The sequence below is a fragment of the Melospiza melodia genome, chromosome 2 (assembly GCF_035770615.1).
Source record: "Melospiza melodia melodia isolate bMelMel2 chromosome 2, bMelMel2.pri, whole genome shotgun sequence".
NCBI lineage: Eukaryota > Metazoa > Chordata > Aves > Passeriformes > Passerellidae > Melospiza > Melospiza melodia.
This window is the reverse complement of record NC_086195.1, coordinates 122,318,815-122,341,723: the sequence shown is the minus strand read 5'-3', so window position 1 is coordinate 122,341,723 and position 22,909 is coordinate 122,318,815. Positions and strand designations below refer to the sequence as shown.

The 22,909-nt window shown below is 39.4% G+C and overlaps 1 protein-coding gene across 4 annotated transcripts; it reads right to left on the bottom strand.

Moving 5' to 3' along the window:
- Nucleotides 1-1,016: 1,016 nt before the first annotated feature.
- LOC134414761 (interleukin-1 receptor type 1-like) lies at nt 1,017-22,649 on the bottom strand. 4 transcript variants are annotated; one of them, XM_063149815.1, is made up of 15 exons: nt 22,346-22,430; nt 20,893-20,974; nt 19,974-20,237; nt 18,778-18,920; nt 16,828-17,059; nt 15,106-15,295; nt 13,999-14,173; nt 12,767-12,832; nt 8,338-8,458; nt 6,871-7,016; nt 5,951-6,094; nt 4,724-4,888; nt 3,074-4,016; nt 1,910-2,193; nt 1,017-1,296 (listed from the first exon to the last, which is right to left on the bottom strand). In XM_063149815.1, the coding sequence occupies exons 4-13, from the start codon at nt 18,866-18,868 to the stop codon at nt 3,640-3,642; spliced, it is 1,707 nt and encodes a 568-aa protein (XP_063005885.1). In that variant the 5' UTR covers nt 18,869-18,920; nt 19,974-20,237; nt 20,893-20,974; nt 22,346-22,430; the 3' UTR covers nt 1,017-1,296; nt 1,910-2,193; nt 3,074-3,639. The 4 variants fall into 4 exon arrangements, with proteins under 4 accessions (XP_063005885.1, XP_063005887.1, XP_063005884.1 ...); XM_063149817.1 differs by lacking the exons at nt 1,910-2,193; nt 22,346-22,430 and adding an exon at nt 22,613-22,649; XM_063149814.1 differs by lacking the exon at nt 1,910-2,193.
- Nucleotides 22,650-22,909: the final 260 nt, after the last annotated feature.

Genomic DNA, 22,909 nt, shown 5'->3' with positions numbered 1-22,909 from the left:
ACAGGCAGGGATACCATCAACTATGCCAGGTTGCTCAAAGCTCCATCTAACCTGGCCTTGAACACTTCCAGGGATGGAGCACCCACAGCTTTCACTGAAATCTATTCAAATCCCTTACCTCAGAGTAAAGAATTTTTCCCTGATATCTGATCTAAACCTACACTCTTTCACTTTGAAGCCACTCCCCCTCGTCCTGTCACTACATGTTCTTGTAAAGTCTTGCCCCATCTTTTGAGCAAGTTCCTTTCAGGCCCTGGAAGACCATTATTTGTTCTCTCCAAAGTTTTCTCTTTTCCAGGCTGAACAATCCCAACTCTCTCAACCTTTCCTTACAGGAGAAATGCTCCATCTCTCTGACCAACTTGGTGGCCTTCTCTGGACTTGCTCCAGATCAATGTTGGAGACCCCAGAGCTGGATGCAGCACTCCAGGTCAGGCCTCGCCAGAGCAGAGGGGCAGAATCACCTCCCTCACCCTGCTGGCCATGCTGCTTTTGATTGCAGCCCAGGATACAATTGGTTTCTGGGTTATCCCAACCCCTACAGCACAAGGGTCTGGCTTTCCTTGAGCAGATGAGAGAGTAAGCACTTGCCCCAGGGGCTGAGCAGAGAAGGCTGCCTCCCCACTGCTGCTGAGAAGCAATTGACATTTCCCCCATTTGAGGCCTCCTGCATTTCCCCAGCTCCTGAGGAGCTGCAGCAAAAGGCTGCTCAGTGTGGCACTGTTGAGGACCATGCCAGTCCCAGAGAGCAATGCAGCAGCCTTGGGGCTGCTCTAGCTTCACCTTGCTGCAAGGAGAGTACCAGAGAGAGCAAAGCCAAGCTCACAGCCTCTCTTTGTCCAGTAGGGTGAGGTGGTTTGTGCTAGTGTTGTAGCACAGCCAGATGGACCGGCAGCAGCCTGAATGAAGATCTGTCATAGCTGTCTTGTTAAGCCACTGAATCACAGCTGCTGCTTGCCATTGTCCATTCTCAGTATGCTTTAGTGGAGAAAGAGGGCAAAATAAACAGCAGTGTGTATGAAAAAAATATGTAGTGCCTTTATTCAATTTTAAAATGAACTCTTCCTCAAAGTGCTTTTACATAACACACATGAAAACTTTAGCATTATTTTTATAAATATATCAAGAGGAACAAGTATTTTTTAAAAACCACTATTTTGGCTCAGTAAAATAACCTTCCATTCCTAGAGTTGGGAATAACAAGTAGCAGTTCTCCTTTCAATCTGTTCCAGTCAGCAGAGGTAATTAGAAGGATTGAGGTCGCTGGAACTCTGTTGGCTGGCCTGCATGACTGAGCTGTCAAGGCAAAAGCACAAAGTCAGTGTTACATCCTAGTTCTCAGAGTACAAATACCATAATGTCAGTGTCTGGTCCTCACATTTGATACAGAGATCTTCTTAAAGAAGAGTTTTGTGACCAAACCATAGAGTTTCTGTCCTATTTGATTCTTCTATCAGTGTGAACCGTAACAATTAGCCTTCTTCAGATGGTTTTCAGCAGCTTCAGACAGATCTCAAAGCTCTTTTACCCTACAACAGGCTGCCACAGAACACACACCATTTAAGAAGGCAGACTGCATGAACAGCTAAGTAAATGTGGCACTTCGTGACTAGGACTGATCATCCCTTAACACTTTTCTTGTGACTAAAACACAGAATGAGAGAAGACTATAAGCATCTGCATAGGTCTGTACATACATGACATTCATCAATAAAACACCTCAGTACCATAACAGTTTGAATTAGTCTGACATTTCAAATGCACTTTCCCCCCTTCCTCTTGAAATTAAGAGATTCTTATTCTATTCTGCCAAACACACACAACTCACAAAGCTCAGAAGGCACTGTCTCTCAAATGCACTGTTTCTAGTTTCCAGCACACACTTAATTTAGTTGTGAAAAGAACTTACTTCCACTGGTTTTGTCACTTATCAGCCAGAGCAGTTTTGTTTGGTTGAGTATGGAGGCATAAGAAAATTGCTTGAGCCATGAAAGAAGAAAAGCCAACACTGAGGTGTGTAAATGAATAGATGAATTCTGAAGGTTGCAGAACAAAATTTTTTTCAGACAAACAAGTGGAGATACCAGAGGGAAAAATTCTGCCCAATACTGTATTAGCAAGAGCCTTCAATCAGAGCTTGGAAAGTGATGGAGTTTGACACAAAAGCAAGTTGTTTGTTTGAAGATAAAGAAGCTGCAAGAGAAAATATAGGTTGGAGTTTGAATGGGAGGAGAGCAAAAGGTGCTGCAAAAAGAAGCTGACAGGACACAAAAATTCAGTCGCAAGCAGCAGTAACAGTCAGTTCCTGAGGCTTCCCTGTACAACAAGATCTCACAACCTAAAAGCATAATGTTCAAGGACAGACTGAAATTACATGGGGAATTTGGCTCTCATCTCCTGTTTCTATAAAATTAATAGATATAAACATAGCATTAAAGAGGTCTGATGATTTTTTCTAATTATTCAAATTAATTCCCTTCCCCAAAAAAAGAACTAATCATTGCAAACTACATCACTGCCTACAAGTCAAACATAACTTTAGAGTTAACACTTCGGGCATACAAAATACTATTAAAAATATTTTAACATGAAAGAGAGACGATTCAACCTTTTACACAACTTCCTTTCCCTTTTGTTTGGAAAGTCGTGATTGCAGCCCTCAGCACACAATCATCTCAGATTCCTTACATATCAGAGCAGAGGGAAAGGAGAAAAGCAAGCAGCTGCAGGGAGTAACACAGGGGCATCTCTCTCTCTCTTTCTGCCCCTTGAAATGGTCCTTAAGGTAAGGTGGATGAAGTCAATCATCCTGTACCTCCCATGACAGACTCTGTGTCATTAGCCAGTTGTTCCACTTGGGTAAATAAATATATTAAGCCATTTAACTGGAAAGAAAAAGTCCCTGGAGATTAATTTTTTGACTCGATACAGATTACAAAGGTATTTTTACAATATCTGCATGTGACAACTGACTAAAAATGGCACTGATCTTTCACATGTAAAAGAGATCAGGGAAGAGTATTTAAGCTTTGTCAGGTTCTACAGCACTTTTAGAGGGCTGGATTTCTCTTACCTTTTTTCCTGGATGTGAATTCTGTGAATTCTCCTGGATGATAACACACTGATGCAGTAACATGGGGATTTATCTTTCCGCAAACTGAACAAGGCAAATAAACTTGTAACAAAGAAAATGTTTGTGTCATTTCATTAAAAAAAAAAAAAAGAAACAAACATTTACTGGCACCAGCCATGCACCTTATGTAATATCACAACAATAATTAGTGTAATTCCCTTCATATTGAAACTTTAATTGCAGGGGAAAAAAATCAAATTTTCTTCATTGGCTTCAAGTTTTTGACAATTTTTTGTCCTTTCATTTTTTAATACAAGGGAATTTCACAAAATCATTCTTGTAAAAGTAATTGTGTACTTCCTACACGTGCTACTGATGATATTTCACAGTGTTCTGTTGATCCAGCCAGAAGTAAAAAAAATTCACATCTGTAGATGAAACTGTAGTACCTTCACTCCAGTAAATCTAGATGAGATTGCACAAAACAGATACATGAGACCTTCAGTGAATCCGTCACCAACTGTGTGAACTGAATCAGTCATTAAGTGTCATTTCTCATTTGTTATTTAAGGAACATTCAAGTCTTTTGTTAACAAATGCAATTGTGATAAAGAGCCACTTTTTCTGGATGGCATCTGGTAGCGCACTTTCTTCCAAAACCTGGTTCTTGCTGAGTGGGACCTTTCTGAAAAGTCCCCTTTCCATCGGATAACCCCGTGCTTTTGCTTAACATATCTGATGGATTCTGGCATGGTTGCATAATCTTGTATTTTTTCAAGTTCAATGAGAATTACTTTAATGCCATCTTGGATAAGAGCACTATGCATGGCTAGCTGCTTTTCAGACTCATCTTCCAGAATGCTGTAACAGGAGGGCTCTGGTACCAAGACAATTATCACTCTCCTACTTTGACGGATTTTTTCATCAGCAACGCTGATCACAGCTGTAGAGAAAAAGGTTGTGCAAAATTAAGGTTTTACATTTCTATTTTCTGTTACCAGTATTCTGCAGCTGATTCATCAACTGTTTGATATTTAAGCTGACACACTTTACATCAAAATAGGGAGAGGATATGAACATGCAAGCAGTTACCTTGGGTTGGCCTACCATAGAAATCTGGCCAATGCAATACAATCTGACCTCATCAGAGTCTAGATGTCTATATCCTTGTTTTGCAGGAACAGAGAAGAGCTACCAACTATCTTTCTAATGCCATTTTATTACCATCATAGGTACAAATGCAAAAAAAGACCCAAGTTCCAGAACCACAGGAGCTTTTTACCTTAAACAATCTGTTTCTGATGTGCTCAACTGGTTTCGTTCCAGTAAGTGGAAGAGAAAAAAAAGATTCCCCCCATCAATGGCATTCCAGTCAGTTAAGTCACAAACAGTGAAATATGGTAAATATCACACAAAAACCCCATGGCTAAACCCTGAGAACAGACTACTGCATTTTTTTCAAGATGAAAAATTTAAGCAGCACTTTAGATTCTACTTCTCAGGGAACCCTTCCTTCTCAAACCACTACCAAAATCCTTCAACTGTAAAAAAAAAAAAAAGTTCATTTGATGATGAGAGAGATTTATATTCCCATCTGACTGCTATTTCCAGGTTAACAAGAAAAGTCAAATTTGTCATCAGCTAACTTACCTTCTCCTGGTAAATCATCTCTCCCAAGTATGAAGAGCTTATATCCACACTGCCTTTCTAAGACCTCTGGCAGTATCTTCAGGGCAAAAATATCTGATGAATACAAGCAGCTTGCTCTGTTCTTTGGATACAGAACATAAGCATCATAGATCTTCTCATCTGAAACTAAGGAGTGAACAATAGAACTTCCATAAAAATAAATTCTAAAGATACAAGAGCAAGCAAGCAAACAAGCAACATCTCTAAACTCTGGGGGGGTTTCCCTTACCTGAATCACTGTTTTAGGTCCTAATCCTGCTATATTAGCTAAGCATATAGGATTATACAAAGCCTGAAATATTTGTAGGATCAGGCCTTATAGAATTCAGGATACTGAATCTGAATAGGCAAAAGAGACCTGAAAAATCAGGTTGAAACTTTCTCTTTTGAACCCAAAATAAAAAAGTCATCACTGAATTATTTGAAAAACAGTGGACCCAGTGGTAAAACTGATACTTAAAATTCCATTTGCCATCATACTCATAGGTGGTGTTGCAACCTGGAGTTTCAACCACAGCAACCACTTAGACATGACAACAAAAACAAATTAAGTGTCAAATTTCAAGATCTGAATTGTTTTGGATATTTTTGATCAAACTTTTCAGAAAGACATAATTTAAAAGACTTTGAAGTAAATCTAAGGGAATATCAATACCTCCACAAGATACATGGCTAGAGAAACAGAAAGTATCTCCTCTCAGATGGCTGGAAATTACCCATACTTCAGCATACTCTCATAGACAACACCCTTATCAACATTTTTGAATGCCAGGAAAGCAAAATTTCCAGAAAGTAAAATAATCAAAAGTGGCTTTAAACAGAAAACAACACCAAGTTATATTTTCCCTGTTTCATCTATAGAAAATAAAAAACACGTAACACTTCTAATGTATTATTGCTTTCTGTAACAACAGTAATTAAAAGTGATCTGAAAATTGCTGTCAGAGCAGTATTCAAACCACTAGGGTGGGTCTTCAGGAAAAGAAATGATAGTTCTGGATTCCTGGGAAGTTGCTGATTTTTTTTTCCCAGCTTTTGTCATCTGAATTAATTCTAAACATCCTAAAAATAGTATTATCCTTTCAAAAACCCCAAGGAAGACCAATCATGATCCATGAGAGTAACTCACTGCTTTGCAAGTAAAGGTGGGAGCTCAAAACAACACTCAGCACTGTTACATAAACATACCTTTTTCCCCCAGGAAAGGATGGCAGGAGTCCCGATACCAAAGCACAATATCAATTTTGAAGATCTTGTAGATAAAGAGAGTAAAAAACACTAAAAATACCAAGGAAACTCCTCCTCCAATTAAGTACCCCTGGATGTTTCGAGCTGCAGCAGCACAGAATAGGAAAGAAAACAAATACAACTATAAGCTAGAACCAGGGAAAGACAGGGATTGTACAAAATTGTTTAATCATTAAAATACTTCTGTTTTAAAAAGAGTGAAAGAACAGGACAAACTATTGAATTTATCCTTTCTGACATTATTGTTATCTGATAAGCCTGCTTTTATCTTTCAGAGAAAAAATGATAAATGAGGCTCCTCTTCAGCTGAAACACCAAAATAAAATATTGACATATAACCCAGCACAGCAGCAGAATGAGAATTCTTGTACAAAATTCTATCAGTTGCAAAGCAAGGAAATCGGAAAGGTGGGGAGGTGCTTTCCTGACCTAATCTCCCCAGACCAACTAGCATTCCATTGTCTCTGCCTTCAATGACCTGTCAGTGAGCCTACCCATTTACTGTCCTTAAAACACCCCCCACAAACTGCATGTTTTAGTCAATGCATTAAAGAATTTCTGAAGTTAAATCCTACCCTGATAATCTTTATCAGAAGAAATTATAGTCATGTAACAAATTAGAGCTCATATTCACTTCCAGTCCCAAAATACTGAATGAGAGAAGACAAAGCAAATCAAAAGCACTGTTTTCTTTCATTTTGCTAAGAATATGAGAAAAAAATTCACAAAGAAAGGTACTGAGATGCACTGCCTGTTTTGCATAAAAGTATATCATACAGCTTTAATTCTAAGTAGGGCATGGTTAAACTAACTGACAAGTAAGTCAATGATCACCATTTTATCAAGAAGAGATCTCTTACCTGGGTATTCTAATTTGATGTAGGCTGTAAATTGTTGAGAACCATATATGAAGTGGCAGAAGAATTTATGAGCATAGTCCTTTAATGTCACTTTTGAAATGTTAAATTTTGTTCCAGATACAGCAAGTCCATGAGGCAAGCCCTCTCTGTCATAAGAAAAGGTACAAGGAAAACATCTGTACATAGCTGCATATCTATGCTGAATATGAGACAGATTCATCTATCCACAAATACAAAGACATTAATTTTTTTATCTTTATAAAACTAAGAAGCTAGTGAAGCACAGTAAATATACTTCTGTAACTAACAATTTCATGAACTAAAAACATACTGGGATTAGTTTGTTTCAGGTTTTTTTTGGGTTGAGTTTGTTGAGTTTCCCCCCCAAGATGGACAGAGTGCGCCATTAGCAGTTTTGCAGGTGACACAAAACTCAGAGGGATGTCTGATACAACAGCCAGCATCCAGAGGAACCATGACAGGATGGACAAATGAAAAAAAAAAACCTCATGAAGTTCAAAGCAAAATGCAAATCCTTCATATGAGCAGGAATAACCAGATCCCAGGCATCCTGGACTGCATTAGGAAATACACTGCCAGCAGGTTAAGGGAAATGATCCTTCAGTGATTTTCAGCACTGGTGAGGTCACACCTGGAGTGTAGGGCCAGTTTTGGGCTGCCTAGTACAAGAGATGAATGGATTTGCTGGAGCAAGTCATGTTCAGTGATGTGACAGATAAGGAATTGGAGCATCTGTCATACAAGCGAGCAGGGACTGCTCAGCCTGGAGAAGAGAAGGTTTGGGGGCAGGGGATGGAACTCATCAACGTGAGTCAATACCTGATGGGAGGAAGGAGTGGAGAAGAGGAAGCCAGGCTCCTTTCAGTAGTGCCCACTGACTGGACAAGAGGCTATGAACACAAATTGAATGACTTCCCCATCTGAAATTCCACCTGAACACTTTTTTACTTCAGGGTAGTCAAACATTGGAACCTAAATGTCTTGCAACAAGAGTTTCTGCCTTGTGCTCTTGAAGATTAGCAGCTGTGTCTGTACTTTAAAAAGGACCATTTTCACAAATAAAAGTAAGTTGGGTGACTTTTTATTTTGGAACAATATATCCTTCCCAGATTAATGATAAGAGGACAGGCTTTAAGGTACTATTAAAAAAATCACATAAGGAAAAAATACATAACTAAGTATTACAAAATTGTATTTCACGATAGTATTATAAAAATCTACATGATTGTTTCATTCTATTTGTATCAGACACAGTATTTATAATAAAATGTTATTTTTAAAACCAAGCAATAAGAACATACTTGTGTTTGATACAGACTTCTAATCAGCCTTTCAATGACTAGTGGCATTTGACTAGTATTCAACTTGATATTGAATTCCCTGCACATTACTGCAGATTACTTCACCTACATATGCACTACAAATTCAATGTATAAGGATACTTACTCATAAAACTGTTCCCTGTAGGTTTCATCAAAGATATCAACATCCTCATCATTAACTTGCCAGAATGGAATCAAGCCATTTATGCCACTTGATACGTTACACTCCATAACTACATGAGAGCCTACAAAAAAACAAATGTAAACACAGAAACTGAAAGTCTTGTAATAGGAGCAGAATCAAGTGATGAGGGAATAGTTGGGAAAAGGAGGGATATAAAAGAAACCTACTTACTTTATGAAAAGTAAAGTCCTTAAAACTCATCCATTTGTAATTCAAATTTGGGTGTCTACAATCTGGATATAAATTCCACCCTAAATGTAAGTGTCTGAATATTCACATCTACATACAAGCTAGGTGTCTAAGCTAGTAACAGAGTTCATCTCTGCTGAAGTCCACTCACATTAAAGTAGATACCTTAACTGAATGACTCTCCAGACTCCACTGGCTCGAATCAGTTGCATGTGCATCTGAGAGCATCTCACATTTGAGATGCTCTCCAGCATCCAAGGTATCCATATGGAGTTGTCAGACAGGACTCCAAATCTTCAAGAAAACCGCACTGCTAGAGTAGCCAGACCACCCAAAACAGCACTCTTTGTGTGGGCAACTGAATGGAGCTCCTGCTGATACTGGCCTGAGTTAAGGACCTTGGATCATATGCACATACCCATGTGCAGACAACCTACATCTGGTGTGGAGAGTTTAGTTCAAGCATGGCTTAAAGAAAAAGGCCATGAAGGCATACAGTTGAGAGAACAGTAAAAGGTAGTTGCAAAGCAGTTCCAAAAGCAGTTCCCAGGCTTGATTTCTATAAACAATTAGGCTCTCTCATGCATCACTTTATAAACAATAAGGTTCTCAGACAGTCTTCCCATAACAAGCAAAACACCCTCTCTGGGAAAAGATGGCACCCTGGGAACAGATATGGAAGTTTTGGGAACCTTTCATATCACAGTGGGAACACTGGTTCTGTTTTTAATAAACAGTTGTAGGTATCGTAAAACAGAAAGAGTGGTTAGAGTTTTCTCTGTTAGCCTATTGTGAACCTGGATTTTGGAATATGCATGAAGTTAATTAGCACTGTTATTTAAAGTGACTGATCGATCAATAAATCGGAGTTCGATGCATTAAAGGATGGTCGTCTCCCCTTCACTTCAATAATCTGGGAGCTGAATCCCATTCTTAGTGACCTTGCATATCTTCACATCGAATCAGGATCTTTTGCCCAGCACTGTCCACTGGGATGGTTTCTGAATATTATCACACTTTACCTCCAGAGCAAGCTCACCTGTCACTCAGCTCCTTTGCCACCAAGAGTCCAGATCTTACAGAACACCTCAGTATTAAGCAAGCCAATTTGCAAAATGTATTTATTGCCAATGTACCTCAGCGAGCTCCATGTACAGGAAGGCAAGCAGCTTTCTTGGATTCCTTTCCTTCTGTATTTTACTCATGGAAGTTAGGATTTGATAGCAGAAGGTGGGCTCTCTCAGCTGGCCTATGTAAAGATCTTAGTCTTTCATTTCCTAGAACCGCATCAGATCTAGATGCTTCCACCAAGGGATGGTCTCTAACAAAAGTATGGAATAAACCTTTAGCTCACATGGAAAGCAGTTACTGGAACAAGAGTTCACACAGAAATCAGAGATTCTCCCTGATCTCTTCCCTCATGTCCTTCTACAACAATTAATTTTTTTAAGATGTCGTTTAGTGCCCTGCAAAATTATTCAAAAAAATCCCCTCAAGCATTCCATGTTCACACATTCATGAATGTAGTTAAGTTTCTACACCACCTTCTGCCACTTCTCATTCAAAAATCATATAGCTGTTTCCATACAAGTGCTCATGCAGCTGCTTAGAGATTCTGCCCCACAGCCAGACATGCAATAGGTGGTTTTATTTTTTCCCTCAGTACCTCATTGAAGGTACTGGACAGACAATACTGAATATTTGAATGGCAATGTCATTTTAAAACAAACAAAACCAAATCTCAAATTCCTTTAAGAAGTGTCCCCCTGATGTGTTCGTGTAACAGGGAATTGTTTGTAGATCTCAGTAATCCAAATAAACCCACTTTGTGACTGGAGTCTCCTTTTAGTCTCATCTATGGCTATTACTCTAATGTCTGTAAAGCAATCAAGGTTTGCTCATCCTAGGTGGTCCAAAGCACCTAACAATACACCGGCACAACTTTTAATTAATGCTGTGTCCAAGCTGTAACAAATATGGACCAAAGTCTACAATAGGGAGTCTAAACAAGTTGTCCTATAACACAGTCTTAATGACTCAGGCTGAGTGTCACAGCCAGCCCCTGGACTAATAAATTGCTCAGGAAATGCTATCAAGCATTGAAAAAAACCCCTAACACTGCCTTCAGTAAATTTAAGAGCCTGCAGATCACACTCCTCCTGAGTAGAGGCTGCATCACTAAGAAATTTTCTGAATTAAATGAGATAACTACCAGCCAAAACTGGGGATAAGACTTACATGATACTTTCATGAGTGGGAGATACAGTACAGGGAAGTCTGACTGTAACATTACTTCATTTTTTCCATAGTTACAGTTACAAAGAAAAAGTCAAGTTTTCACACAAAAATCAGGGTTGTGTGAGGTAAAATAATTACTATGGAAAGTCTCCCTGTTTCATCAAAAATCTGGTGAACAAATCCCCTTAACAGTGAAAGAACTGAAAGTTTTTCAGGCATGTATTTTTTGTAACGAAGACAGAGAAGATACAATTATCAGAAAAGAAAGAGCTGCTGAGTGATTCTAGATTATTTCAACAGAATTAAATAACCATCTGAAAACCACAGGACTGTAAGCTTTTAAAGCAATACTTATGGTATCAGATCCTGAATATTCTCACTGTTTAAAACAAAGCCTTCTGGACTTTGCAAGAACATAATTTCTGTTAAAGCACAATCACAGTTCTGATCAAAATATACCAATCCTCACCAAAACCTGGCACTTCAGAATAAGTCTTTATTTTTCATAAGCTATTGAGGCCAAAAAGAAAAGAACAGAACAAAAAAACCACTAAAACTCCCAAACAACCTTAAACACACACACACAAAACCCACTAGTGTTTCAGTGCAGTCCAATTTAACACCATATATACTGAAAGTTAGAATTTGGGATAAACAAAAATGTTTCACATGACACAAAAAGAAACATGAAGCTTTAATAAGAGAAAACAACAATTGCTGCACACAATTTACAGGCTCAATGTCAGAAAAAGCAACAGCAAAAGTAGATGTGTTATGTGAGGGTGATGCACATAAAAATATAAATATACCACAATGCTCTGGCCTGACCTCCCATGTGGTGTTAGAGTCCAAATGCAACCTTTGCTCAGAGCTTCTCTAAAGATCTAATTCCTCAAATGATTACAAAACTGTTTCCTGTGCTAAAAAATTCTAGTAAATAGCCAATCACACTTCTCCAAAATCAGTTAATGCCCTTTTAAATAAAATACTTTGTTTGAAACTGCCCCCTTTGGTACAAATGATTTTAAAAATACAGTTTAAGCAGCTCCCATCTCATTCTTCTGGACTTTGTCAGTGGAACACAACTGTCTGATATGTGGTGCACTTTAAACACATGCAACTTTGCTTGGGAAAAGACTGCAACACCATATATTTGGCCCAGAGAATTACAGAACAATTGAGGTTGAAAGCGAGGAACTTTGAGCAGGAATCCAATTTCCTGCTCAAAGTATGGTCTGATTCTGAGGTCAGATCAGGCTGCTCAGAGACTTATTCAATCAGGCTCTAAAACCTCTAAATACAGACATCACAACTTTTTCTGGGCAGCCTGCTGCACTGCCCAGCTGTCCTCTCTGTGAGGAAGTTATTCTTTATACCCAGAATATCTTATTTAATAAATTTCCAAGATAAACAGTACCTGGGATATGCATCAACTAGCAGCTCACTGTTTGACAAAACATCAGTATCCAAAATCTGTATTACCCTAAAACAAGGAATAAAATCCAGTTTGTGGAGAGGGAAGGGAGACAGTAAACATACAGGAAGAAAATGAGCTACTGAATGGGTCAACTGCTAACCATCCTAACGTGCTACATGGACATAAGCCATTTTTCCACAGATACTGAGGATACATCAAGACACAAACACTGAGAAATGGTAAAAAGGATAGATGGAAATAACAGAAAATAAATAAATGCATCCTGCACAACTCCTAAGATTGGAGTCAAGAGACTCCAATCTTAGGCACAGTTACCTCCCCCCACAAATTATTTGTGGGAAGCACGTTCTATTATCTATCCTCTATCTTCCAGATATTCTCAATCCACATACTTATCTCCCAGTCTTGCTCAAGTCTGTGGAACTGTTCACATATCTTTTCAAAAAGATCAGGAGTTTATTTGTTTCATTAAAGTTAATGATCTCTTAAATAGTCACTACTTACCAAGTTCTACTGCAATTGTATTGTTCCTTGGATAAATAAACTCTGGTTGCATCTGCAGTGGTTTTTCTAACCAAAATAAAGAAAAATAAAAACTTCAGGCAGGAAAAGATCCACAACTTAGTTCAACTGACAATAGTTTTGGTTTTACACTGGGTTTGGTTTTATTATTTGGTATTATTGTAGTGCCATACTTACTACAAGTTTCAAATTTACAACACAAATGTCTTATAAGATATTTGCTCTACTCTCTCCAAGTTACTCTATTTTAGCTTCCAAGGTAACAGAAAAAAAATCCAACTTTAAAATGCTTTAAAAAAAATCTCAAATTTACTGGCAGCAGACATGAAAGTAGCACAAAACCAACAAACAAAGACAAAACAAAAAAACGCAGTTAACTTCTTCAGAGATGGATAAGGAAGAGGAAAAGGGTTGTATCAATTACTTCCTGGATAAGATGAATATTTTTTTAAATAAAAGTTTTAAAAAAACACATACTTAAACTGGGCTGGAATTGTATCATTCTGCAGATGTACAGATTTGTTGCAAACAACTCACAGTTCTTATATCTCCTATATAAAGTCAGAATTTTGGTTTAACCTAAAAAGATGGACCTGTCTCTCCAGACAACTATTCTGATAGGACTTTTATCATGTTACAAGTCAGGTCACCAGCAGCATTGCCCACAAAGACATAATCACAATGGTAAGTGCAATAAATTACACCACTGACAGAGTGACAGCAGAAAAGCTCAACCAAGTGCCAACTGTAAGCCAACCCCTTCCAGAGGAATATTTATTAACTTTTTTATTATTTATACAGCTTATCACATCTCCTTTCCCATCAACGGAGAAGCAAGTTTACCAACAGGGCTTCAAGCAGGTCATTTGCTGTGATAGTCTCAGGAAAAAAATCTTCTATTTTTAAGTTTATTTACTTTAATGGTGCAGTATTTGTTTTGGCAAAAGCAATACCTCCACCCCAGGAACCACTGCTTTCTTCTAATTCTCATTCCTAACCCTGCATTACTCATTTCCCCATGACAATTCTTCCTCAAAAGCAAAGCTCAAGGGTAGCAACATGCCACACTGCCTTTCAATTTTATGTTCAGGAATAAATTAAAGAAGACTTGCAACTCTAATTTCACAGAGCTGAAAAGTAGCTTGCCAAATATCTTATGCCTGCATACAGATGTTTACAGCAGAGCCAAAAAGAGAATAACCTCATGCACTCACCTTTAACCTCCAGACTTATGGTTCTTGAAACATTAAATTGTTTTCCCATATATGTGTACACCATCTGGCATGTGTAGTTTCCTCTGTCTTGCACAGTCACATTACGAATCAAGACAGCATTTTCACCCTCTGCCAAAAGAAGTCGCTTGTCTTCAAGAAATCCAGGTTTACACTCCTAAACACACCAAAGGTACCTGTGACTTAAAGGGAACTAAAAAAATCTGACAAAGCATTTACTGTACTCTACTGATCATTAAAATATTTGGCAAACACTGAGTTCTTTGAAAGCCATAATGTGGATTCTTTTCCAAGCATTATTCCAGTCTAACAAAGTCTGATAACACCTTGCTCATTTGCACTTTCAAAAAAATCACAGCAGCCAACCCTTTAAGTTTTAAAACTCTGTGCTTTAGTTCACAGCTTGACAGTTTTCTATCTCAGGTGCAGTAGAAGTTATTACACATGCAGCAGAGTTTATGAGAACACATGCCTCCACCCCTACTTCTCTGTGATGAAAGAGCTGCTGTAGCAGTGCCTCGTGCTGTTTGGGTATATCCCCATTTCTGTGGCAATGCAAACTCTGGGAAAAAAAGCTTTCTTCTCCTCCTTGACCTGCAAGCAGTGGAGAATCTCTTCACCTCAAAAGATATATAGGTGCTCCACATAGGTTATTCAACCTGTATAGGCCCATGTAGCTGTTTTAATACCAGCATCAAATTAGGAGTTGAACTGTTTAGATTTTTACCTTAAAACAGATAAAATACATGTTTTCAAGCTTGCACAGTCTACAGAGCATTTTCACAGAACCAAAGTAAGCAGCATAAGAATACCACAGCATGGTCAACAATGCCTAATATTCTGAGAAACTGAAATAATTATGCAAAGCCTTTTATTTACAGAAACATACAAGTTTTAAAACTTATTATCTACATAAAATAAACAAAGGATAAACCAGAATTGCACAAATCTTATTCACACTTATGCCGTACTCAAACTGTAGAGAAAATAAACCCTCCCTTCCAAAAGCTGCTTTTGACAGTAATTTCATAAGACATTTTAAATAATACATTTTGTATCTTTATATATGAAATATACATGCTCAGTTACCTTATACCAATGTACTTCAGGCTGATTATTCTCTTCATTTTTAAATTGTTCTAGATCAGGGCATATAATCTTTCCAATATTCGTGCTCGTCACTTTTTGTTCAAACTTCATTTTTCCATTAAAACACAATCCATTATCGTTCTTAAAAACTGTTAAGTTTATAGTTTTTTTGTTAGAGTGGTTAAGGCTCCTGTAATTAGAACAACAGACAAGTGATGTAATTAACAGTGTATTATTTCTAGCAAGTCAGGGAGAGGAACTTCAGCATCTCTACCAGCCTTTCCTCTATAACACTACTGCTATATTCCCTTAGTTTGTAAACACCATCCTCAGCCTCTCAGCCTCTGTTCCAGGTGAAAAGATAGGAATAAGCTCTGAGTTTGTGTTGTGAGCAGAAATGGAATTTGCTCTGGACGCATGAGAGGGGACCTCAGGACTTCTCAGAGCTGCAGTTAAGGCTTAAATGTCTGATGCACAAAATGTTGCTTACAGTTAATATGACTGAACCTTCGCAAGTTTTTTGTTTTACTGATATTACGTAAGCCAAAGACATGAGGTGCCCACAGGAACAGATCTCATACCTCAAGTAACTAAAACTATAGCAGGAAAGGCTAAATTAAAATTATGCAGCTGAGTAGCTTTGAATGAATTACATGTCTTCTGACTTCCAATTTTGGTTTTCCCGGTAAACTCCAGTGAAGGAACGTGCCTGCGACATTGGAAGTTTTTGCTGATCATTCACAACCCAAACTCCTCCAGCACAACTCTATGCACACCAGTACACGTAACTACACACTCCTAAATCAAATTTAAGGCCACCTGAAAAGTCTGTATTGGCTATTCTCAGTGTGTTGTGGCAACACTGTGAGGAAAGGAACATTTCATGTATGTCTTCCCAAACTTAATTTCCTGTTCAGCACACATTGAATTTCAGCCATTGCAAAAAAGATTTGATGACCTAATTCAGTAGTGAAGTCCAGTGCTTGGCTAGATTGATCTACCCAGAGCTTTAAAGTACTAAAAAAGCTAGATATAGATACTTTTCAAAGAATCTATTCCTTTTTAGTTCTCTATTCACTCAGATTATTTGAGTAGTACTAGAGACACATTATTTTCAGTCTCTAAAGCTGTCTAACACACTGCTTTGCTCTTTTAATGTATTCTCATTTTTGACTAGTAATTGCAATATTTTAAAATAAATCATAAAAACTGTTTTCAGCCTTTTAACTTGTGGGTTTCTAGTAAGACTTCCAAAAAGTTGCTAGGCTCTCCAGAAAGTCTGTGTGGTGATAAAATGCACTGTTTGCTCCTCTTAGAACATTCCTACATTTAGCCTTGTCCTACAAAGAAACCAGCGTTCTTCTGTTCTGTCAGTATAAACAGCAATTTGAACACAGGAAAAGCCAAAGAGGTTAAGGCATTTTCCTGTGACCTTACACTTCATCCAAAACAAACAAAGCAACCAACCACCCCCACAGACCATTTTTAGTACTGTCATGCTTTAAGATAAAGAGAGTCTTCTGTATGAACCACTTTTGTAGTACTAAATGCATGGAATAGCAGAGAAACACAGGCAGCATGCAGAAACTAAAGGCATGGTGAAAACAGCGCTTTCAACTGATCCAAGCATTTTACCTAAAACAAGAAGTTTTGTACATTCAAGTTTCACAAATTAATTATCACACTTGCAAACACTAGCAATCCACTTGTTTCCTTCCTTACCTTATATTGCATTCATAAAGTCCAGAATCTTCCAGCACAGCAGGAATAAACCAAAGCAAGCCCTCTCGCTGGTGGATCCTGGCATCTCTCTCTGTGGTCACTGCTGTAGCACTCCCATTTTTATACCATGTCAAATTGTAATCAGAGCGAAGCACTGGCAATGTAATTATTGGACAAGTAATAGCTATAGGCTCTCCAACAAGCACAAAGTAATCACAAATAACGCACCCTTCTGTTAAAAAAAAAAAAAAAAAAGAAAAAAATTTAAAAAGATCAGTACTTTTAATTTCTATTCTTTTATATTTAGGAAGTATTAATACCCATTCCAAGTTACACAGAAATAGAAAAACTTTCTGTAACAATTTACCATTAAAACATCACAAGGCTATTTTTTGTTTGTTTACCACCTTCTGGTTGAGAACATGATCACATTTTTTACAAGCTTAAGGCACAACTTCCCTCTTTGTAGTAGCCAGCAACAGGCACATGCAAGTCAAACAGCCTCATTGCAAAACAGAGTGTAAGAAGATCCATGGGATTCATCAGGCAACTCCAAGCTTCCCAACTTACCTGTCATGTCCTTGTATTTTACCATGCTAGTACTTTTGCAGAATTGCCAGATTCTTAAAGTAAATACTACCTATGTAAAGCACAATGCAAACAGCAGCAGTGCAGAGCTCATGAGAGTGTTCTGCCACTAGGACTGTGGGGCCAAAACAAAGCAGGGAAAAAAATTTGGAGAGAAAAAGTATTTAGATTAGTAAGTCTTGACTATAATGTATTATTTCCTTCCTACATTTTCACTTTTAACCAAAAGGCCCATTATTCAAAACATCACAGAAAAGGCCAATGTAAACATAGATTTTATAACTATGCCTGTGTAACAAGTTGGTAGGACACAATCATGCAGCTTAGCAAGCATTTCTTTTAACACCAGCCAAAAAAAAATCAGAGAAAAAGGACAGATATTACAAGAAGTTATCAAGAGGCCAAACATGCAAACAAAAACTTAATGGAGAATATTACTGTAACACAAACTGAGCTAACCATTTGGCTACAAAGCAGACTGTAAAACTTTCAAGCTTCTTCATGCATTTGTCTAGAGAAGCTGTGGATGCCCCATCCCTGGAAATGTTCAAGGCCAGGCTGAATGGGACTTTGAGCAACCTGGTCTAGTGAAAGGTGTCCCTGCTCATGGCAGGGGGGTTGGACTGGTGACTGATCATCTTTAAGGACCCTTCCAACCCAAAGCATTCTGTGATTTTATGTCCAACACTGAATTTTTATGCAACTGCAAAACATCTGGTTGAACTGATTTTACAAATCTTGCTCAATGGCTGTACAGATACAAAGTTAACATATTCAATTTCAAAATAAATAAAATCTTCACTAATCTTTCAAATATCACTGCCTTCCCATTTAAAGACTTCCAAGTAGGTCTCCTTATAGTTCAATCTAATTCAGACACATTAGTATTAGACTGCTTATACCAAGAGTAGCAAGACAAGCATAATTAACTTATGTAGTTTTAAACTTTACTGAAATACTATACCTATCATTATAAATATTACTAATTTAATTGTAAAGAAAACTCAGTCTTACTGCTTTCAGGACTGGACACACAGAATGTCTCATGAAGAAGGCACTCTATAGTTAACCTTAGGTCAAGGAAGTTAATCACTTTGGGATTTCCTCATAAGAAACATGGAGAGGCTAATCAAAGCCTCGGAGCTCTAAAGTAAAAAAAAAAATTATCTCCATTTGTCCATGACATCCCCAGTGAAATGTGAACCCAGCAGAGGCATCCAGCTATTGTCAGTATGCTAAAGCAAAAACAAACCCCAAACTCACTACTTGCTCTCAGTAACTCTTTCCTACTAAATACACACAACTCATCTCATGCAGATTTTCTTTTTTAAAATGGCAATTTCAACAACGCATTTAACCTACCAGCACTGAAGAGAGGTACCAGTACAATGAGATGACCAATGAGCAAAAATATTGATGTCATATTTTGCTGCAAACCAGACGTTTTTTCCATTGGTGTGGTAAGAGTGCTCAAGCTGCCCTGCCCTCTGCACCCTGCATTACTCCTTAAGAAAAAAAAAAAAATCAGAAGAAGCATTAGTCATCTTGGGGAGGGAAAACATGGATTTGGTAATTTAGCCCCAGTTACTGAAGATTTCAACTACAGCAACTCTTGGCCTTCAAAAACAGCTGCTCAGTTTTCAGCTTTCTACTAGAACTTTTCCTGGAACTAGAACTATCCCAATAGAATAACTCTTGCATAAGTGTAATAGTCTTTTACCAGCATAGTTAAACAAAAAAAAAAAAACCAAAAAAAAACAACAAAAAAAAAACCTCAAGCAAAGAAAAATTATGCTGGCATAGTGATTTAAACTATACTGCATAACTTAAAAACAAGCTTGATTAATTTACTCTTATTTCCAAATGCTTTCAGGAGTCACAATCACAGAGATGTACAAGGTTTCCTTCTTTGAACTGCTCTTATACAGCTGAGGTAGCTTTTAAGAACAGTGACTTGCAGTTCTTTGCAGAAGGACAAGCATACTCTAACTTCATTGTCATCTGCCACTCAAAACTGGCATCTAAAGCCAAATGTCTGTGGAAACCACAGCTAATATGAATTGCTGCGGTCAGACACAAAAAAAAAGTGTCCTTAAATTGTAGTTTCAATTCACACCTCAGGTCTTTTTTTCAGTTTTCTCCAACAAAGACATGACTGGACACACAACCACTGCCCTCATAGCCCACAAGTGGCTTCTATGAAACTCCGAACCTTAATCAAGCCCTGCTTCCCTCTGAGATGCACCAGTATTTTTTTGGTAAGGTGTCATCAGAGAACTCCCCAAGCTTTCTACTGTCAACCAGGTGACAAACAATTAAATCCTTCCCCTTCTGGCAGTCATTGTAAGCTAAGATCTACATTCAGTGGCCTTGCCTTTCCTCAGCTTTTGATTGTTTTGCATGCTGCTGCCTCTCACTCTAAAGCAAGATGGTTTCACATGTAGCAGTCCATTGCAAAACATTTATTGCACAGGTCCTAGTTAATATTTGCCTTCTACCCAGCCACAAATGGCAGGAAGCAGATAAGTTATTCCATGAAAAAGTAAGCTGTGACTTACTTTTATATCCAATGTAATTCACTTCAGTCACAAATAAGCCACAGCAGTTCCTTCTTTTGAAGCATTTCATATGCAGAAGTGATGGGGTATTAGTGAGGGTCACACAGTGCAGAACTCAATAATTTAATATAACAGCCTCCAGGTAAATAGCCCTTTTGGACAGTTTATCTGACTAAATCCTCATACCACAGTGCTTATTTAGTTGCCTTGCTTTTCCTGTAACTTGCCAATGAGCAGGTCATCACTTTTGGAGTTTCAGTTTACCTGTAAAAAGCAGAGAAAGGGAAAAAACATTTTACAAAACATGTCATTTAGACAGCAGCATACACATACAAAACTAAATTTTCTACAGACATCCTAAATGTAAAAGCAAGAGCATGCCTCTGTACATTAGAGTGATGACTTAAAAGAGCAACAAAACTTGCAGTAGAGACTGACCAAGAATTCTAGCAAGTATCTTCCAGAGAAGAAGCTTCTGCCAAAAACAACACAATGTTACACATCTGTCAAGCAATCATGTAAGATAGGTTCAACAACTAAAAGGAAACAAATACTTAAATTTAGGGCAAGATAATAATTAGCATTATAATAAGGGTATTGGGACATTGACACAATGACCACAAACTTTAGTTCTTGCGTCTCCTTTGCAGACAATCTTGCAAACTGCAGAAAACTTGTATCTTTAAGACAATCCCATTATTCAAGGCATTCTGGTGAAGCTACATCAAAATGCAGTCAAAGAAGCCTGCAAGAGTTAGGTCTTTGCAAGCTAAATTCCACTTCAACTTTGAGACAGCATTAATTGTTCTAAACCTGAACTTGAAGAAAGTGTAGTTCTTCAAACTGGAGACAACGAGTGTATCCAAAGCCCAGAGAAAAAGGCAGCCTTATCAATATTCAAATAAATTGAAAACAGTACCTTCTTTCAGTATCAAGTGGAAGGAGTTAATTTCATAGTCCATACCTTGAACACTTTTCTATGTCATTTTAACTCCTGATACCTGTCAATATGAAGCAATGAGAATTTTAATGTGACACATTTTTTATGTAAATCAAAATTAAGTAATTAAGTATCCAGTAACACTGTTAGGAGGCATTTAAAAGAACCTGAATAGCTCATACAGACAAAATTATATTTATCAAAAACAGTGATGCAAAGTATTAAAAAAATAATGTCTTAATCTCAGGAGGAGAGGGGGAAACCTATAATACCAAGAAATAAGCAATAGGCGTCTCATTTCTCATAAAATATGTGAATTAAAATATCTGAATTAAGGATTCTGCATTCTAAAATACTTTTCTGCAACTTTTGTGCAAGACCTTTTAGCCTGTTTTTTTAAGGATCTAAACATGTACAAATGGTCCAATTCAATTAAGCGGATGGTGCTGCATTTCTGAAAAATAAAAACAAACACATCCTGCAGCTTTCTCGGGTCCCTGAAGAAAATCGTATAAACCTAAGAGCTGCTGCTGCTGGAAGCACACCAGAGCCCTGATTCAGCCCGGTAACTTTTAGTGGATCTCTCCTGCCAAGCTGTGGCTCCCCAAGCTGCTGTCAGGCACCATCGAGGCTGTGACCAGCACAGCTCCGGGACTGCCAGAGCAGCAGCTCCTTCCTGGCTTGGACACAGCCATCTCTCTCACCCAAAATCTTGCTCTTGTCACACAAGCAGTTAATACAGAGCCCCCGTCTGATCATCATTTTGCAATAAATAAATACAGAAATAGTTTTTGTGGTGTTTTAGCAGGTCAAGAGGATTTGCGGCAAGCATTATCCCGCTTCCTGTTACAAGTACTTTAAAAAATGTGGCAGCGTTAGCACTCCTACAGCCTTCACTTGTCCATCGCACTTCCTACCTGAGCTCGTACAATGTGACACACAACGAGGAAGCAGACACAACAGCAAAAGAAAAAATTACTTCCACGGAAGCTATTTGGGGCCATAAAAGCTGAGAAACCAGCAGAGATTGGGAGACTGCAGCAACACACCCCGCAGAAATATACACGGCCTCAAAACACAGCTGAAAGCAACAAACCCAGGGGCTTGGAGCTGGTTTTCTGGAAGCCATCAGCACTGCACCTCACCCGGCCAGGGCACCTCACCTGGCCAGGGCACCCCGACCGCCCTGGGGGCGCCGGCCCGGGGGAACCCCCAGTCCCGCTCCCCACACAACCAAGGAAGGCAAACAGGCCCCGGTGCGGCAGGAGACACGCGGGAAGGAAAAGCCCGGCCGGCCCCAGCCTGCACCCCTCAGCCCACCCAGCCTCCCTCCCCTCTCCTCCCTTCTCCTCCCCGCCACGCAGGCGGCACTGGAAGCCGAGCCCAGCCCAGCTCAGGGACTGTCCCCACAGCGCCCACCGCCCTTCCTCACCTCCCTGCGCTCTCCGCCGGCTGCCCCTGCCCGCTCCAATACCAGGGCGGGCGGGCAGCACTCCCCACCTCGCCCGGGAGCCACGGCCACCGCCCCCGGACCGCCCCGGGACCGGCCCCAGACCGCCCCCGGCCCGCCCCTGGAACGCCCCCGACAATTCCCGGCCCGGCCCGGCCGGGCTCGGCGGAAAGGGTCGCGGGCGGTGAATGGCAGCCGGGAGCCGGGCAGCCCTGCGGAGTCCTGCGGAGCCCCGAGGGTGTGCGGCACCTGGCACAGGGTGAGCTGGTCGTCACGGCAGCCTCCTGTGTGACCCCCTGCGAGGCATCTCCCCGCAGCTTGGCTAAGCCCGTTTTCTCGGGCATCAGCCCGGAGTGTGGCCGTCACTCCTGGGTTTAGCTCCCGTTCCGGCTGTGATCCCCTGGGCTGGCGAGCTGACTTCAGCGTTGTTTTCGCCCAGGCTGCCCTCGGGGCTCATGGCAAGCCTTACCTGGGCTGACCTTGGAAAGAAAGCGCCCGGCTTTGCTGCAGAGCAGAACTGATGCCCGTTCGGCAGCCTGGTGGAAA

Bases quoted from the DNA above. Each gene is read 5' to 3' on its own strand.
- LOC134414761 (XM_063149817.1), bottom strand. From the start codon at position 18,868: ATGGAAAAAACGTCTGGTTTGCAGCAAAATATGACATCAATATTTTTG. The intron at 15,296-16,827 runs GTAAGGAAGGAA...TTCTAATTACAG, and splicing joins CTTTATGAATGCAATATAAG to GAGCCTTAACCACTCTAACA. The intron at 6,095-6,870 runs GTAAGAGATCTC...GTGCTGCTGCAG, and splicing joins CATCAAATTAGAATACCCAG to CTCGAAACATCCAGGGGTAC.